This window comes from Pinus tabuliformis, chromosome X (assembly GCF_031772625.1).
Source record: "Pinus tabuliformis cultivar Carrire ecotype Pingquan chromosome X, CPIR1, whole genome shotgun sequence".
Lineage (NCBI taxonomy): Eukaryota > Viridiplantae > Streptophyta > Pinopsida > Pinales > Pinaceae > Pinus > Pinus tabuliformis.
The window spans coordinates 1474575123-1474595247 of NC_142308.1; the positions used below are offsets into that span (position 1 = coordinate 1474575123).

General features: G+C 34.6%; 1 protein-coding gene across 1 annotated transcript; it reads left to right on the forward strand.

The window, feature by feature from the left end:
• The first annotated feature begins 2845 nt into the window (after nucleotides 1–2845).
• Nucleotides 2846–8122, forward strand: LOC149145572 (uncharacterized). The gene is made up of 2 exons (XM_089449215.1): nucleotides 2846–3157; nucleotides 4353–8122. Exon 2 carries the CDS (start codon nucleotides 4376–4378, stop codon nucleotides 7916–7918), a length of 3543 nt encoding a protein of 1180 aa, XP_089305341.1. The 5' UTR covers nucleotides 2846–3157; nucleotides 4353–4375; the 3' UTR covers nucleotides 7919–8122.
• Nucleotides 8123–20125: the final 12003 nt, after the last annotated feature.

Below are 20125 nucleotides of genomic sequence, written 5' to 3' on the forward strand. Positions count from 1 at the left end.
TAATGCAATATAGGTAGTAAAGGGTTCTGAGCAGTTGCTTTCCCCTAGATAAATATTTTTGCATGCGTGATGTTTCCTTTTGCATGTCCATGATTTGTGTTTTATATGGTGAATTAACTTCCACAAATCAATAGAGTAGCTTCAAGTCTTGTGATTTAGTAAATTTCATGAGCAATTTTGAATATACACATCAATTTCTACATGGTCATCTTCAAATCACCATTTACAAGCACTTTGAATTAGTAGGAGACATCAAATTCTAGCCAAATTTGGAAATGCTCTGGGCATTATTGAGCATTAGAATCGAGTTCTAGAGTTGGTGGTCAACCTCAAACCACCATTTAGTGCAAGACTTTGGCTTCTACTAGCGATTAGGTTTGTGGTCATCCGAAAACCACTAGATTCATATAACATATTCAACCAATAACAACTGCTCTCATTTCTTTGCTTGGACTCACAAGAACCCCTTTAGATTGAGGCAGGGAATGTTAGACACCTAATCTGTTTGAATTATCGTGAAGAATATGAACTCCCATCAAGAGTCCAAGAGACCTTAGAATATGGATCCAACAATGATAAACATGTATGTATATGTCTATCATTTTAATGGTAAATGCAATTCATGTTGATCTTCTAATCTAGTTTGCAGTCTAACAATTTTGATAAGAAAGGAAAAGTATAAGAAGATGGAGAAAACTATGCTACAATATTTTGTGCACTTGATTCCTATCCTTACAAAATAGATGACAGTGAAATTAGTCTCATGGAAAAGAAGAGCACTTCATTTATCCCGATAGACATAGTAACTCATCGTTACTGAATCACATGCACCATCATCCCAATTATGTGGTTAAATGCATAATAGGTAGCACCTTTGGAAGTAGTAGAGGGAACCATATGATGTCACCACGAAGGATGAGTATGATGGTGACCACTATAGTGAAGGGTCGCTTGTATCCAACAATATGAAGGCCATTGCTTTGCATAATGCCTTATATGTACATGGATGACAAATGAGAGCTCCAAGGATGAGGTAGAAGCAATGCTTTGTGTTTTCAAAACAATATCAAAGATCCACAAATAGAGTTTACTAAAAAATGATTCAATGCGTAATTTGGAAATCAACCATTCCATTACTATCACAAAAATAAAAAATAAATTTAATCATATAAAAAATATTTTGTATAACAAAACAAACACATGAAATCATAAATTTTCAAACTTTCGTTAGAAGATTAATATAAATTGATATTGACATCCAATTTTAAGGTCACAACCAAGTTGGACACCAAATTGGTGTACGAGACCCCTTGTTTGTGGAACAAAGGACCCACAACCACGCAACAATTTGACTACTAAAATATACGAAAGCATACATACTCTACCCCTTCTCATTTTAAACCTATAACCTCTTATGAAAAACACATACTCTTAACCATAGTTACCAAATACGTCCGAATCGGTGGAAAAAATACGGAAATTCGTGAGTTCGATTCGTATTTCGAATAGTTCGATAAAAATTCGATCCGGTTCATATTCGCTTCACCCTGTGAGAGTGTGCATTCCTAATCAGACTCATCCTATTATTTTTTGACTATTATTTTTGCATATTATTATTACTTACTATTGAATCGCTGCATAATGTGAGAGCGTGCATTCTTAATCAGACTATTCCTATTATATTTTGGAGTATTTTTTGCAGAATAATATTACTTACTATTACTTGCTGGTTACATAAAATGCAAGCTTAATCTTTCTAATTAGATAAACAAAAAAATCTCAAGTGTCTCCAATGGTAAATGTAATTATTTTTAAACTGAAAATAGATGTTAATGGAGGCAAGAGAGCAGTAAAATAGAAACTAATGTAAAATGGAAACTGATGCCAATAAAGGCAGGATAGCAGAAAATGGAAACTAATGGCGACGGAAATTTATCAAGATTTTAAAATTTAGACAAAATATATGTCAATGGAAACAAGATAAGAGGTAAAATGGAAACTAATGGCAACCTGAAATTTTCAGATTTCAAAATTTTAATGTTTCCTTTAATGGTTTAAAAAGCTGAGATAAGTAGGAAAGAAAATTTTGAAGTTGACTAAAAACTAATTGATTTTTTTTATATATATTTATGTTAAGAATTGATTTTTCGATATATATTTTTGTTAAAAGGAATTTAAAAAAAAATAAGTTTTAAATATTTAATTTTTAAATGTCTTAACTATAAAAAGGATTTTAAAATAAAATCAGAAACTAAATACGGATATATTTTTTAGTTTTGTATATTATATTGATTAAATTTATTTAAATTTCAAAATAAATGGGAAGAAAATGAAAGAAAAGTATTTAAATTATATATACATATATATATATATAAAAGATGTATAGTGCCGAATTTTCTCCGAATTGAATTTTTTTCTTCCGAATTTTTATAGTATAGTATCGAATTCGAATTCGAACTTGGTAACTATGCTATTAACCATTAAGACAATTAACACATTAAACATACACCATACTAATAAACCAAGATCATAATTTCATGCCTTCAAGCCCTCATACGTATAGACCGAGATCATAATTTCATGCCACCAAGCCCTAATTCTTCGAGAGTTATGCCCTCAACCCTCATTCTTCGAGGGCCCAGCGCTAATATGGGGAGGTGGGCACGTGAGCCACGTGGCACTTATATATCCTTATAAGGAGTAACGTGGCAAAACGGGGTCGGCTATCTCCCCTCGGAACGAAAAATTAGAATGGCGTCGTGTTTGACTTGCTTTTGATGCGTTGCCGCTCATCTCAATTCAAATTTTTGGCCAACTCTTCTAGATAAATACCCTTGTAGGTAGATGCACTTATAACTAATAACGGCATTATTTGGCGAATTGCTAATCTCTTTCTGAAACTTGAGCCACTTGAGGATAAGGCCGGCCGAACGAAGCGTTGCTAGGGTTTTACCGGCGGCACCATCAAAATATTATTGTCTTTTTTGGTAGCGCCTCTGTGCCGGTCAAGCTTCCGCAGTAGAAACTCTGAGATTATATGCTCAACGACGGTTTGGTGGTGGACTTGCAGGAGAAATATTCTTCGGATAGAAGGTCTTTAAGCAGGTTCTTTCGCGGTTTCAGCCAGCGACTTTCAATTTTCATTTCCACGACATAGGTATTCTTCTCATTGTTTTTGAAGCTTTTACTGTAACTTTGGTGCCGTTATTGACAATGTCACTATTTTGTCATTTTTCCATGCATTATTTGCAAATTTTGTTGCATTTTTCTTCTTGCGAACACTTCTGCCCCTTGATTCAAAAAAGATCAGCTAGCTTTGAGCTAGTTTTTTTTATTTTCTATTTTCTGCTATTGTGAGTTCTGCGGCTATCATATTTAAAATCTCCAGGTTTTCACTGTAACTTTGGTGCCGTTGTCGTCACTGTAATTGTTTTGCCCTATTATCATGACTTATATGAAAAATTTGTGGCGTATTTCTTGTTGCAAACAGTTTTTCTCGCAAGTTCAAATATATTGGCTAGCGTCGAGCTATTTTTCCTTTTCTTTATTTATTTATTGTGAGCTCTGTGGCTATCTTTCTACATTTTTACCGTAACTTTGTTGACGTTATCGTCAACGTCATCATTTTGCCATTTTATCGCTTTTATCATGCATTATTTGTAAGTTTTACTGCGTTTTCCTTCTTGCAGACAGTTTCGTCCCTAAAAACTGCTAGATTTAAGCTAGTTTTGCTTCATTTTTCATTATTTTGCTACTGTGAGCTTTGTGCTATCAACTTCAACTTTTACAGGCTTTTTACTGTAATGCTGGTGTGTTATCGCCAATGTCATTATTTTTCCATTTTTTAGCTTTTGTCATCCAGTTTCAAAATTTTGGGGCATTTTCCTTTTTGCAGATAGTTCTGTACATTAGATTAGTTTTGAGATAGTGTGGTTTATTATATTATTATTATCTTTCGCTATTGCGAACTCTATGGCCATCATATTTAAAAATTCTAAATTTTTTTCCTGCAAGGTTGGTGAAGCTAACATTAACGTCATTGTTTTTCCATTTTATCTCTTTTATCATGAATTGTTTCAAAATTTTGTGACAATTTCCTTCCTGGCTGGCGTAGTTCCTTTGGTTAGAACCTATAGCTGGTTTGAGCTAGCCCTGCGTGCGAAGTCTTTCATTAACATATGCAAGGGTTTTATTTTTCAACTATTATTATTTCGTTCGTGCTTATACTATTTGTACCTTTGAGCGGCCTGAGTAATTTGAAGACAGTATTTTCTAAATATGCAAATGTGACGTTCTTTTTGAAGTTTTTTAGTAGATAACAAAAGGACTGCATTTTCCTCTGTTTATGGCAGACGGTTCCGGTTGGTGAACAAAGATGGCTGTAGGTGGAGGCAGAGATAGAAACAAAAACAAAAACACAAGCAAGAACAAAAACAAAAGCCAGAAAGAGGAGAGGCTTTCCCCTCCAGTAAATGGAGTTGGAAATGGTGGCTTACCCTCTGGTAAAGATGATGAAGTATACACATCAGGTGAAGATGATAAAATATCCAAGTTGCAGAGCCTTAATAAACTTCTTGCTGAACAAATCACGACCTTAAGAGAAGAAAAGGGTACTTTGGTAGAGAAACTCACTCAAATGGAATCACAAATTGGCAATCTTGAAGCTCTGATAACAAATTTGCAGTCTGAGAGTGATAATCTCCATGGTGAACGAGCAGAATTAAAAGAGCAACTTGAAGAATCCAGAATAGAAACAGTACAGCTCAAGGAACACTTGGAGTTGTCTGAGAGAGAAATGAAGTCCAACCATGCAGTACAAAATAATCTAGAAACTACTGTTTTGCAGTTGAAAGATCAAATTCAGGGGACATCTGCAGAATTAGAGGTAGCACGCAAAGCTTGGGAATTGGAAAAGGATGACCTTTTGTCACAGGTTGCAGCAGCAAGAGAGGAGGTTGAAGAGGTCAATAAAGCTAAACAAATGACAGAACAAACATGGAAAGATGACAAGGAGAATCTTTTGTCTTCACTGGAGAAATCTGAGAAAAATAATCAGACATTACATGGAAAAATTGAAGAATACCAGCATTTGTGGAATGTTGAAAAGGCAAATTTGGAAGGCACTGTTACAGAGCTACAAAGAGAGCATGATCGGATAGATAATGAAAGAAAATTGCTGAGACAGAAGAATACAGAGTTAAGCACTGAAGTGCAGTCCATGAAGTTCCAGTTGAGTGAGAGTGAATGTAAGTTGAATGATTCCAAGGGAGAGGTTCAGGAGTTACATGAAAAGCTAGAAAAAGTCCAGAATTTGTGGGATGCTGAAAAGAGCAGTCTGGACTGCACTGTTGCAGAGCTGAAAACCAAGCTTGATTTAGTCGCTAGTGAAAGGGTAACTCTGAGCCAGAAAAATGGAGAGCTGAGCACTAAAGTTGAGTCCTTGAAGGTCCAATTGAATGAGTTGCAATCCGAGTTGAATGGCTCCAAGGGAAGGACTCTGGAATTGTCCAGAGAAATGGAAAAAGATCGGTCTGTGTGGGATGCTGAGAAGAATAATTTAGAAGGCACTGTTGCAGAGCTGAAAACAAAGCTTCACCTGATTAATAGTGAGAGAGAATTACTGAGCCAGAAAAATACAGAGCTAAGCACTGGAGTGCAGTCCTTGAAGACTGAGTTGGTGGCAGTGAAGTCAGCATATGATGAAGTAACTGTAAACTTGAATAAGATTAAAGAAGAAAAGGAGACCTTAGTTGAGAAATGGATGCTACAGTGCTCTACAAATAATGCACTAGAAGAAGAGTTGTTGTCATCAAAGTCTTCTTTTGAAGAAATGAAGGAATCTGCTTGCAAGGGTGAACAACAAATAGCTAATTTGCAGAGTCAGATTGTAGTTGTTGCAGAGGAAAAAGATGCTCAAATCTTTGATTTACAGACTGAAAAGAATAATTTGGAAGTCATTGTTGCGGAGTTGAAAACAAAGCTTCATCTGATAGATAGTGAAAGAAAATTACTTTGCCAGAAAAACACAGAGGTCAGTACTGAATTGCAGTCTGTGAAGACCCAGTTGGTGGCAGCTAAGGCAGCATATGATGAAGCAACTGTTTACCTGAATAAGATTGGAGAAGAAAAAAAGGCTTCAGATTACAAATTGATGTTACAGCTCTCTAGAAATAATGCATTAGAAGAAGAGTTGCTGTCAGCAAAGTCTTCTTTTGAAGAAATGAAGAAATCTGCTTTGAAGGTTGAACAACAAATAGCTAATTTGCAGAGTCAGTTAGCTGTTGCAGAGGAAAAAAATGACCAGATCTTTGATATAGAGACTGAAAAGAATACATTGGAAGGCACTGTTGAAGAGCTGAAAACAAAGCTTCATCTGATAGAGAGTGAAAGAGAATTACTGAGCCAGGAAAATATAGAGGTAAACACTGAATTGTGGTCATTGAGGACTGAGTTGGTGGCAGCTAAGTCGGCATATGATGAAGCATCTGTTCACCTGAATAAGATTAAAGAAGAAATAGAGGCTTCAGATGAGAAATTGATGCTACAACTCTCTAGAAATAATGCGCTTGAACAAGATTTGTTGTCAACAAAGTCTTCTTTCAAAGAGATGAAGGAATATGCTTCCGATGGTGAACAACAAATAGCTAATATGCAGAGTCAGCTCTTAGCTGTTGCAGATGAAAAAGATAGTCAAATATTTGATCTAAAGACTCAGCTTTCAGAAGAAAAGGTCCATCTTCAGGACAGAATAAATGAATTGGAGGCTTATTTGGATGAGATGGAATCTAAGTTGATTGACTCCAAGGAATTGTGCAGAAAATTTGAAAAAGATCAGCATCTTTGGAATGCTGAAAAGAATAATTTGGAAGGTATTGTTGCAGAGCTGCAAAGAAAGCTCGATCTGATTGATAGTGGAAGGGAATCACTGAGCCAGAAAAATACAGAGCTAAGTATTGAAGTGCAGTCCTTGAAGGCAGAGTTGGTGGCAGCAAAAGTAGCATATGATGGAGTAACTGCTAATCTGAATAAGATTAAAGAAGAAAAAGAGGCTTTAGATCAGAAATTGACACTACAGCTCTCTAGAAATTTGGCACTTGAAGAGGATTTGTTGTCAACAAAGTCTTCTTTCGAAGAAATGAAGGAATCTGCTTCCAAGGTTGAACAACAAATAGTTATTTTGCAGAGTCAGCTCTTAGCTGTTGCGGAGGAAAAAGATGGTCAAATTTCTGATATACAGGCTCAACTTTCAGACATGGCAGAGGAGAAAAGAAACCAATTAGCTGATTTACATGATCAGCTTTCACCCCTTGTTGAGGCAAAAAAGTTCCTCGAGGAGAAAAATGCAGAATTGGGAAGAGTACAATTGGTTTTAGAAGAAGAGCAGCTATGCCTGAAGGGCAGAATAAAGGAGTTGGAGACAGCCATCAATTCTCTCAACGAGGACCTTGAAGTTTCTAGGGCCATGGCAGTGGAGAAAGAGGGCCAGTTATCTAGTTTACAATATCAGCTCTCAGACCTTGCCGAAGAGAAAAAGTTCCTAGAGGAGAAATGCAAGTCATTACTGACTGAATTGAATAAATGTACATTGGCTTCAGAAGAAAAAGTGCATCTTCAGGACATAATAAAGCAATTGGAGACTTATTTGGATTCTCTCAATAACGATCTTGAATGTAGAGATGTGATGCTCCAGAAGTTTAGGTCGGAATGTCAACATTCTCAGTCACATGGGCGTGACGAAAATGGAAGGCCAAACAGTGTGCATGCAGCTGGAGAACCAAATGGTGTGTGTGAAAAACAAAAACCAAAGCAAGCCTTTGAAAAGCAAAAGCCAAAAAGGTGTTTTCCATGGTCTGCTGTGGCATCTACTGGTGCTCTAGCTGCAGCAGCAGTTACAGCTTACCTCAAATTCTCAAAGTAAGAACTGAATCTGATTTTTTTTCCTGCGTAGCCTTTGCAACAATCAGCATTTTCTCTGATTAGTTCTGATGTGTTGCAGTAACATATTCCTAAATTTACCTCTTGTCATACTCTTTTGTAACCATCATCCTTTTCATAATATTCATTTAAAAATCAAGAGCATTTCATTTAATATTGTATATGTTGTTTTGAGCAGATCAAAGGGATTCTGAACTTGATCTTTTGTTCCATATAAAAATCTTTTGAAATGCATTGTATGGAAAATATATATTCGAGATGAATGCCACATGTACATAAATCAGAACCAGTTCTTTTTAGTGAGTGTAGGTAATCTGTTTTTCAATTCTTGTTTTTGCTTAGTGCAGTGTAGGTAATCTGTTTTTCAATTCTTGTTTTTGCTTATGTTTGTGGGTTTGGTTACCAATTATTTTCTGTTCTATTAGTGAAGTAACTCTCGTATTTTCATTTTTAACTTGAAACAAATTAACTACATGGATGACAAATTAACTACATGGATGACAGAATGCAATGCATTGCACAGACAGGTGCAAGGTCAGGACATATAGTGGTTTGTCAACCGGTTTGTGTAGAATTTTAATCCTGGAATCTATATAACCGGAACTATATTACGTTATAAACTTACTCATAATTGGCCCTGAAGCTATTGAGGATGATTGAGTAAAAAACGATAAGAATATGTTAATGGACAGTACTCAATTTTTGGGTGGGTTTTAAAAGATTAAATAACGGATTAATTAATATAAAATTAAAGGATAACTAGAGAATCAAAGGGGAATAACTTCTAGTTGGAATATTTGATTTAAGGGATGTATTTTACCATTTGGAATAATTGATAAATTGAAAGTTTTGAATAAACTATAAAAATATATAACTATTTAATTTGAAATGATATATAAATTATTGAAATAAGGCTTCTGTGATCTATATCTAATTTTTGAGACAGGATTTCGGCCATAATCACATCAAAATTTATTTGTGTGTTTCGAACCAATAAGTGTGGCTTATTGTTAGGACAAGATGAACCACTATATCCCATGTGTTCAAAGCAAGAAGAAAATTAATAATTTGAAAATTTTAAATAAACTATAAGCATTTAATTTAAATTGATTAATATATAATTACTTAATTTGGAATGATTAATAAATAATTACTTAATTTAGAATGATTAATACATAATTACTTAATTTGGAATGATTAATAAATTTTACTAAATTCCAAGCGTTCAAAGAAAAGGAAAAGCAAGCAGAAATGTTTTTTCAAAGAGATTATGAGATTGATCACAAATATTGGTTGTATATTAGTTTTAATGAGATATAGGTGAGACATCCTTTTAGATGCCTCTTTTTAGATGTTTGATTCTAGATATTGTTCTTAATGAGTTTAGAAGAGTTTTAAAAGATTAAAAAAATGGATAATTAACATAAAATTAAAGGATAATTAGAGAATCAAAGATGAATTAAAGGAATTAAAAAGATGTCATGAGAAATTGTGGTGTGTTGTCTAAGATACAATTTTTTAATGGAGCACTCAATAGCAAAGTCTAAAAACAAGGAAAAATGGGCAAATGCAAGAAGGGAAATGATGAATTTGAAAGTTGCATTAGCATAATTGAGAATTTAAGGATGTTTATATGTAGTATTGAGTGAACATTGGAAGTGAAAGGCATATTCTTTATTGGTTTACGGGAGTTTGTAGTAATAATGGAAATGAATATAGAGGCAGACAACACACTTTGGTTGGTTGTATATGAATTCAATGGGGAATGTTGTTATATTAGTGAAAAGGTAGATCTAAAAAATGCAAGAAGACCTTCATCGACTACAAACTACTTGACCGATTCTTTGAGGTTGAGATTATGAGTAAGGAAACATAGGATGTTGTGGAATTCTATTTGGACTTGAGGATAATACCTCCAAACTAAAGCACTCTAGATTGTGCAACTTTGAAGCATTTTGCATTGTCAAAGGATTTAACACAAGGCATTGTGTGGATAACATGTGGAGTTAAAGAAAGTTGGAGGATAAGGTGTTAGGAGAGTTGCCACCAATATATATATCAAGAAGTGGATAACAAAGTGCTAGACATTGGTATCTTGAGGAATAGGAATACTTGATACTCTCTTATATTGGATTTATAATGGTGTGCCAAGGAGATGATAGCTTTGTTGCTCAACAACGTAGGCAATCTTTGTTTCTAATTATAGTGGAAGGGAATGGTAACGTACAAGATATAACACTTAACATAAAATTAACTTTGTTTTGTAGAATATGGTTCCAAGTTTTGATCAAATATAAATCATTGATGTTGTCATTACAAATCACTTTGTTGTAATTACAAATCACTTTGTAGTATAGAATGACATGTCACTCAATAATCTAGGCAATGTTTGTTTGAAATTACATTTGAAAAGAATGATAATGTATAATTAACATTGCTTTGCAAAATGCGGTCCCAGATTACCATCAAATCAATGGTTGTTAAAGTTGATGTTATTATAAATCACTTTTATCAAAGTATAGAAGGTTTGTGTTTCTCAACAACTTAGGCGACCTTTCTTTGCAATCACAGATGAGGGGAATGGTAATGTATAAGGTAATTCTATCATAGAATTAACTTTATTTTGGAGAATGCAGTCTCAAATTTTCCTCAAAGTTTAGCCTTTGATGTTGCCACCATTACAAATTACTCATCCAAATTTAGAAGGTTGTTTTGCTCAACAACTTGCGCATACTTTCCTTACAATTACATTTGAAAGGAATGTTAATGTATAAGATATAATTTTTTACCACATCAATAACTCTTTAATAGAATATGATCTCAAATTATCCTCAAAGATTAATTGATGTTATTGCCATTACAAATCACTCTTCTCAAGGTATAGAAGGTTGTGTTGTGTAACAATCTAAGTGGGCTTTGTTTACTATTTCAAATCACTCTTATTATAACATAGAAGATTGTGTTGCTTAGCAACCTAGGCAATAATTGTCTGTGATTATAGTTGAAGGGAATGGCAATGTACATGATAAAACTCCTTACTACATAGTTAACTTGTTTTGTAAAATGTGGTCCTAGATTTCCCTAAAGATTAATTATTGTTGTTGTTGCCATTACAAATTTCTCTTATTAAAGTATAGAACAATGTTGCTCAACATCGTAAGCAACATTTCCTTGCAATCATGGTTGATTGGAATGGATAGATATACAAAATAAAGCTGTGCCATAGAGTCAACTCTATTTTGTAGAATGATGCCCCAATTTTACCTCAAAGATCAATGATTATTGTTATTACTATCACAAATCACTTTGATCACTTTGATCAAAGTATAGAAGGTTGTTTCTCAACAACTTAAGTAGCCTTTGACTCTACTCATTGTGGAAGGGAATGGAACGATAGTCCTACCCAATTGGGAGCAAGTGAAACATGCATCTCTTGAGTGCTTGGATGTACTTGGGGGACACAAAACAATTGAAAAATTTACATTTCATGAACAAAAGGATAAAAAAGCATCTATAGAAACTCAAAATTCTATAGATGTAGAAGCTTCAATGGAAATGCTTAAAGAGATCTCAATCGATCAAACTATGTATGCTACTAAAAGGTCTCTAGAAATTGCTTAAGGGCATTCTTATTGGGTCTAAAAAGTAGTTAAGATAGTAAATAAAAAGTAGTTAAGATGGTAAATGAAAGGAAGATTTTTTTTGAAGAAATTGGTTGATGGTTATCTAGGGAGTCCCTTTAAGAGGTAGAATGGAAGTGACACTATTACTAAATTTGGCACTTTATGAGTAAAAATTATATGAAGAGTTTAAAGTTGAGGCTGTTCTTGATCATCTTGTTGGAGTGACTGATAAAATGCAGTCAATGATTGTGTAAGAGATCCATAATGATTTTATCCTTAAGAACATGGCTTCAATCTTTGTTGAATCAATAATGAATCATAAAGTTTTGCAATGTTTATGTAGATAATACTCTAATGGTGTATTGAAGGGGGTTTAATCCAACATCAATTGCTAAGGAAATGAAAATGTGGAGCAAAGAAGTTGAGGATATTAATATGAGGATATTGATATAGGTTGAGAGAATTGATGGTTTCACATATGTAGTTAAAGCAAGGAAAGTCTCATGCTCCTTTTTATAATTGAATCATATGAAGATATTGGTTTGATATTTTAAACTATGAAAAAGGGGTTGGAAAAGAAGAATGAAAACTTGAAAATGATCTTGAAAATGAAAACTCGATGAAACAATTAAATGGGGTTTCACGAGATGGGATCTTGATGGTAGATGAAAGGATATAGGAAGTGAATTTGGTTGTGTTTCTTGATCTAATGGTCATATGCAATTTTTTATTCACTAATAATGTTTCTTCAATGGGAAATAATCAATGTCCTTGATGCACATGCCAAGAAAAATATTTTACACATGGTTATTGATGAAATCAAAAGTTAATAAGGAGATACTATTTGTGGCGTGCAAGTTCTATACAATGTCACCTAACTTGCCCTTGAATAAGTTTTACATATTTATTAGAAGTTTACATTTATTTTTTTATGATGTCATTAATTTCTAAATTATAGTTTTATAATATTAGTAGTTGAATTTTGCTTTGGAACTAATCAAAGGATATGCATAAAAGTTGGATGAATGTATTATAAACATTCTACCATTCTTAGCTAGTACACAATTAAATGTTATGAAAACTATCCCCTGAATAGAATAAATGGTGAAAAAGAATATGATTTCATCAATTGAATTGTTTAGAAAATGTTTTCTGAAATTCAAAGAATTATATAAGATTATGACAAGGTTCATTCAATGAGAGACATTGGAAAACACAATTTGTTAAAATTTGGGAGGAGATGGAGAAAATTGGGATTGCATGTAGGCTTGGGGAACCATACCATCTTAAAAGGCAATAGTACAATGTTCTTAACTATGGAAAACAAAATAGTTAGCATCAAACAAGATATTCATTTGGCATGAGGGAATTTTAAAGTTTGGTAATTATATTAGTATATCAAATATCTTCCATGTGGGTTTTGACTAATAATAAATGATGATTTTTTCATGGCATAGGAATAAAATTGACTTTCAATTTTTTTAATATGAAATTTGAATATAAATATTATTTTCTAACCATATACATTGAAATGATGTGTTTATAGGTTATTGAAGGCCTTTTAAATGAAGAAAAGAATAAAAAGTTGGTAAGGGTTTGGAAACGCTATAAAGAATACCACATGTTGTAATTGAAAGGGTGTAGGGGAATGATAAATATGCATATAATGAAAGGTAAGCTGATTTTTATTTAGTTATATTATGTATTTCAAATTGGTGGTATCTTTGCTAGTGAGTGGTTTTGGTTGTGTTCTAGTTGTTTAAGAGATGGAATGGTTCCTTATATGCATGTCCAAGGGGCCCATGCTCTTGAGATGATGACTAGGTTTATTCATATTTATACTTTGGGATGATTAATGAACAAAGTAATGGACTGTAAGCATATATGAATGAAAAATTTGAATAGCAATTAAGGAGGAGGAAGAGGAGTTACTAAGGAGTATAAAAACACATAAATATGATAGAATGTCTTGTAAATTAGATGAAAGCACAAAAATTTCGGCTTGTTATGAGATGAGAAGGTATTTTCTAAATCTATACTTTGTGTTGAATATGATAAGTCATGAAGTCTATTGAATGAGGATGTTGAAAATGCAGTAAGAAAATCTCAGTTTGACCTTGCCTTGGTCAAACTAGAGAAAATTTGAATTTCCACATCAACAAAAATCTTGGAGGTAGTTAACTGAGGTGACATGGCACTTTTCATTCAGTTAACTTAGTTAATTTGACTTGGGGAAGCTTGACTTTAGTTCAACATGATTAATTGCTAATTTGTAGCAATCTAATTTAGTTATATTAAGTTGTGCTCAGTTAAACTAAATCTAATTGTTGGAGGAACTAGTGGAAAGTTAGTCGAGTAGTGTGACTTCAGTCAAACTCAGTGATCACCCAATTAACTGATCAATCAACCCAAATTAGCTAATGCATGCAGAGAATTCGAGTTACCCAATTGAGATGGAGATTCCAAGGCGGAGTACTATCAGTGGTAGACTATTCCAATGTGTACAGGTGGTGCATGCAATCAGAGATCCAACCTTATGGATTGTGCAATCAATTCAGGAAAAAATCCCTAAACAATAGGGGCTAATTCCTTCAGTAACAACACAAGGAAATAGGGGCTTAGAGGGCTTGAAATTTGGCTAGATTTAGTCAGTCAGGCAGAGAGATAGACTATACACTTGCAGGTTGTGCTCAGGCTTAAGCAAGCATATGTATTACATCTCTATTATTTGATTAATGCAACACATATAGGAGGGGTTTTGAGTAGTTTCTTTCCCCTAGATAAATCTCTGTGTATGTGTTATTTCTTATTGCATGTTTATGATTTGTGTTCTAGATTGTGAATTGAATTCCATAGAGCAGTAGAGTACGTTTGAGTCTTGTGATTTAGTAAATTTCATAAACAGTCTCAAATCTACACCATAATTTCTACAGAGGAAACCATGTCATAGTTGGCATCTCATTTCCTTCACTTCACTTCTCAATAAGTGAATCACATTACTTTATAAAGTGCAAGGCCAAAAATAATGTTAAAACAAGAAATAAAGAATGTGGCTTTCCACTAGACAAAGCTTGCTGCCACAAGTTTGCTAGAATGGAAACCAGAATAATGACAAAAATTCAAATATTTTGTTAATTATATATGAAAGTAAGCATATTAACAATGTTTTTGAAACTGTAATTGCAAAAAAAGGGGATTTCTAGTATAATCTATGCCTATTTGGCATAAAAATAATATGCTATGATGAAAAATAATATTCAACAAGATTATTAACCTAACCATATTAGTGAGGGGAAGTGGAGTTGTTCTCAGCAGAGTCTTGTGCAGTAGCCATGTTTGGTTCATCCACCACTACACTTGAAATTGTCCTTAAAATGGCCTCGACTTGACAGCCCACCCTCTGAATTTTAGTTAGAAGTTCATTCATATAGAGAAAGATCTTATTGTAAGCCACATTTCTTTTAGTTAAGACCTTATCCATTATTGTTTTTAGTTGCTAGTATAGGTCAATGGTCCCACAATGCTTATAACTTCTAATATGAGTATTTCTCGGGTTAGGAATCCAAGGAGCAAATTCTACATCTACTTCTTCATTAGGAATGCAACCTCCTCCAATGTGTGCATTAGTCTTAGTGAGATCAAATTTGGCTTTGATATAGAGAGCGGCAAGCTGGTGGAAGGTGGTTGTTGCAACCACAACATTATGCTTGACACCTTCAATAAGAGACTTTGGGATGCATGGTGGAGAAATAAAGCACGTAGAGAAGGTCACATAAGGAATTCGAGATGAAGTGAAGCTAGAGAACTAAACAAAGTGGGAGAGACAAACAAATACGGAGAGCTAAAGGGCAAAGAAAATAACTTTCCATAATTCCAAAAAATTCAATAACTATGGAAACTTACCCTGTATGTAGCCATAATGCATGCAATTATGTCAGAATGAAGTCACATCGTGGTAGATGACTGTCAAAAAGTGTTTCATATCTCATGTTCGGTGTGCATTAACATTTTGTCTCATCCCTTAATTAGCTTGGTACCCTCTATAATTGAAGACCTCAAACCACCTTGATTACCTGTCATAGCCAACATTATCCTAGCTCGAATGCCCTTAACCCTTACATGATTACCAAGGCCTGGGGTATGTTCTTATAGTACTAGATGAGGGCATGATGATGATCCATCTGTCTCTTTTGCACTACTAGATAAGGTTATGGTGGCGTCATTGATGAGCCTCAGTATTGTAGCAAGGATGCTGCAACTCCTAGGGTGACCAACTTTACTTTATCAACCCGGGGTTCATACAAACTTGGAGGTGATAGTGCTATATGCACAACAAATGCAACAATCCACTCTTGTCACTTCTCAACTGGGGCAGATGCACAACAAAAGAGACTTAATTGAACCTTGCATTCTATCATCTAGTTACCTGGGCTAAGTAAGCATGGGAATGATCCTAACATTTCTAAAACTGATGTATGCATGCACTAGCTAAATTTTGCAGAAAAATGTCTTTTGGTTTTCACTTTAGAAATGTAAATGTTAAACTAAACAAGCTGATCTTTTGTAGGGGAGGAAGGTATGGGAAAATTGGTCAAAAATGGAATTGAGGAGTATGGACGTCAAGTTGAAGGCCTACCCTAGGCTCTGATCATCATTTCTACCCAAGACAGTCTAAAACATGTTGCTATAGGGTTTCCTGTAGTTGCTACAGGATTTCCTATAGTTACTATAAGATGTCCTGGTTTACTACAGGAAACTTAGCTGAAAGTTGTAGGAAGGTAGGGAAGGTGAAAGGAAGCATTGGGAAGGTGAAAGGAAGCGTTGGGAAGGTGTATGATGATGGAATAAGGTATGGGGAAGGTGCACACTACCCAAGGACCAACCCAACTCTTAAGGATGGTTGAATTTTCTCAAGGTCACGGTGGCTACAAAACAGAAATATGAATTAGTGATTGGTTCAATTTGGTGAGAGGTGGAGAAGACTTAAATGAGGCTGGTGGAATGAGTTCCTCCCTGCAGATCAAAAACTCCTACAACAACACATTCATTTCTTCATTTATGCACAACTTTACGTAAATGTGGAAAATATGGGTTGAATTTGAGAAACTAATTTATTGATAGCTAATGGATCAAATCTATGGAATGGAATGCTTTCTAATCTGCAAAAAACTCAAGAAACCAAAATGACAATTGCAAGTGCTTCTAAGAAATCATTAACAATGGTCTACTCAACAAGATATCCTAAGCTATGTAATAACCAAAAGATAAATCTGTTTTTGGGGCTATGAGAGTGGGGTCCTGAAACCATGATCCCATGAGGGAGATAAGGACGAGGCCACTGTCACAAGATTTTCTGAAGTCTTTTCTGTAGATTAATAAATAAAATTAACACATAAAAAATACCAAAAACATAGAAATGGCGGAAAAGGCCTCAGCCTCACTGTATTCCTCTCATGATGCAATCCAATGTACAAATAATGATAATAGTACAAATAAATACATGAGGAAGTTTGTCTCAAGATAGTACGTCTATCTTGGACACTATGGTTGAGAAAATTTCTCAACTAAACACTAATCTAGGAGCCTAACTAGTTGGAGAGAATCTCTCAACCAACTAGGTCTAAACTGACTCCTACCCATGAGGAACAAACTCAATCTAGAAAGGTAGGATTAAATCCTAACTTTCATGATTTTAATTAATTTAATTATTTTGGACTTAGAATTGTTTTCATCACATGAGAGTGACGCTAACACTGCCCCCCCCCCAATGATAAGTCCAAAATAAGAACGAGGAACCATATTCCAAGTTCTCATGTTGATCCTCAAAAACGCTGCTTGAAAAACCGCCAAAGCTGGATGCTGAAAAAACTCCAATCCATAGAGAACATGAGTAAGCTACAGGTTTGAGTCATATATGAAATTTTTCTTGACAAATCCATCATGTGCCAAGCTACAAAAGGATCCATCTATCCTTTGCTTTCAATCATCATCCTTTGTCCACTAACAAAATGTTGATGAATGCCCATTGGCGAATTTGCTGATGATGATCGCCCACTGGCTGATGACGTTGAAAAACAACTCACTGTTGCTTTTGTTGTGTTTGAAAACTGCTCACTACTGACTTTGTTGTCGATTGCTCACTGGTGAATATGTTGATGCTCACTCGTTGATGAAAATGCCCACTGGCTGCTTCGCTGATGTTGTCGAGACTTTCAGTTTGACAACCACTGCCAATTTCATTGACATTTCCGCCCACGCCCCCCCCTTTTGTCAGCTGAAAGGAAATACAATATTCTTCAAATTATTTCTGTACTCCCCCCTTCAGGTGTAGGAGTGTTTCACTGGTGTACTCTTCCGTTCAACTGCACGAGAGTACCATCTTCATTTTTACTGTTGGCTGCAATATGTTTGAGTGAATACGATTGTAAAACTTATACAATCTTTTGACCATGGATGACCATTCCCAAGGATCAATCCATGAATAATTGATCTTCAATCTTGTTGATTGTTGTTGTTTTCTTCATTGTGCCGATGAATGATTTGACTTGCCACAATGGTGAAAAGGATGGAGATCAAACACTGATCTTCCAGATGACCGGTTCTTTGACAATAAAGGCATTTTGGTTTGATTGCAACTTCAGTTTGTGTATATTTCTGTTTGTCTTCAACTTTCTCAAAACTAGCCGATGTGATTTGTGCAAGAAGCCCTGCACTGACAAACTTAATGGGCCTTGAATAATTTGAGATATGGAATTTGGCGTCATCTTTGACATATCTTAAGCCTCGTTGATTTCTGTTACTTTGGATTTCTTCCCATGGCTTGATGATTGGTTTGGAAGAAAGTTGAACTGGATCAGGGACCACTTCGACACTTGAAGTTGGTTGGATTAGTGACTTGGAATCATCAACTGTGTTTGTATTGTTCAAAGACATGGAAGCATCACTCTTCTCTAGCAACTCAGTTCTTTGTAATTGTGACTCCAGTTGAAGGAACTCAATTATTTCATGTGCATGTTGAAGATGCACTTGAATATCAGCAAGAGTTGTTTTGCTAATGTTCACCATGTCGCCAGTTGATGATAAAATCAAATTGTTAAGAATTTGGGACAATTGAATGTGTGTCGCCATGTTAGCTTTCTCACTTTGAATTCAGGCTTGCTTTTACTGTTTCTTATTGCTGATGCTTTAAACACTTGCTAGAGTTTTATAACTTGGTTGCTTGAACTCTTGATTTCACGCTCGCTTGATGACGATCGCTTTGCTTGAATGCTTCACTGACACTTTGTGAATGCTTCAATCAACTTCACACTGGTTCATTTGTTGTAGCTGTCGTGCTTTGAACTTTCACACTTGATTTTGACACACTCACTTGCTTGGTTGTTTGAATGACACACTCACTTTCTTTGTTGTTTGAATGTGTTGATTTAAAAAAAAGGAAGGGTGTCGAACACTGTCGAAAATGCACCCAAGAGACAAATGACAAATTTAATCTTGATGACTCAGTTGAAGACTTAATTGACTTAATGTATTCGGCTTAACAATTCAAATTAGGGTGTCGGTTACAACCGAGAATGCACCTGTACAATTTAGTTAAATTTTTTTTATCTGCAAGTGATACAAAAAGTGTTGATGATGTTGATGTCGTCTTGGCTTGAAATACTTGATTTTTTAGATTCCTTAACTTGATTGCTTTGATTACATTATGTGAAATGTGATTGCGTGGAAGATAATCTTATCAAGTTGATAATGTGACGCTTTGTGCTTGTGTACTTAAGCTTGATTAAGCGTTCTTATACTTAAGCTTGCTTATGTGCATGTAGTTATTTAAGCATAATACAAAGAGAGCGTTTTGATAATCTGAACACAAGTCATTCACATGCATTCATTACACACGATGTACCTAAGATCCCCTTATTCAATTTCGGGCGGATCTAGGACACAAGCACCACAAAAATTATGATTTTATTAATTACTGGAGTACATCATTTTTCAATGTCACAACTTTGTCGTGGAAACTTCTCAATGAGAATGTCACACTTTCAAATTTTGGAAACAAATTGTCTTCAAAAACTACCTGCACTGACTCAATCATTTTCAAAGTAAAATATTACTTTGAATTACAATAATGACTTTCACTTATCACTCCAAATACAAAAATAAATTTACCTTATCACTCCGCAAAAAGCATGCCCTTATTACTCCATTAACTTTATCATTATTGCAAATCTTTAAAAAAAAATCTTTCATAGCCTTATCTCTCCAAAAGCTCCATACTTTAACTAACTTATGCCCACTTAAAAACTCAAACATATTAAAATTTGTAGGAGAAATTGGACTTCTGAAAATTACCTGTTTGAGTGCACAAATGTCCACTTGTAGAGTGCACTTTCTCCTTTTAAGCACTTTAACATACTTAACACTGTGGTCTTCAAAAAATTAGAGGACATATTCTATGTCGATTTCCATTTATTTCATCACGCCATTTGTTTTATGAGCCTTGAAAAATCCTATTTGGGGCAAAGAATAATGACCAGTGAACTGAGTTCACACCACCGATTCTCTATATT

Bases quoted from the DNA above. Each gene is read 5' to 3' on its own strand.
- LOC149145572 (XM_089449215.1), top strand. From the start codon at position 4,376: ATGGCTGTAGGTGGAGGCAGAGATAGAAACAAAAACAAAAACACAAGC.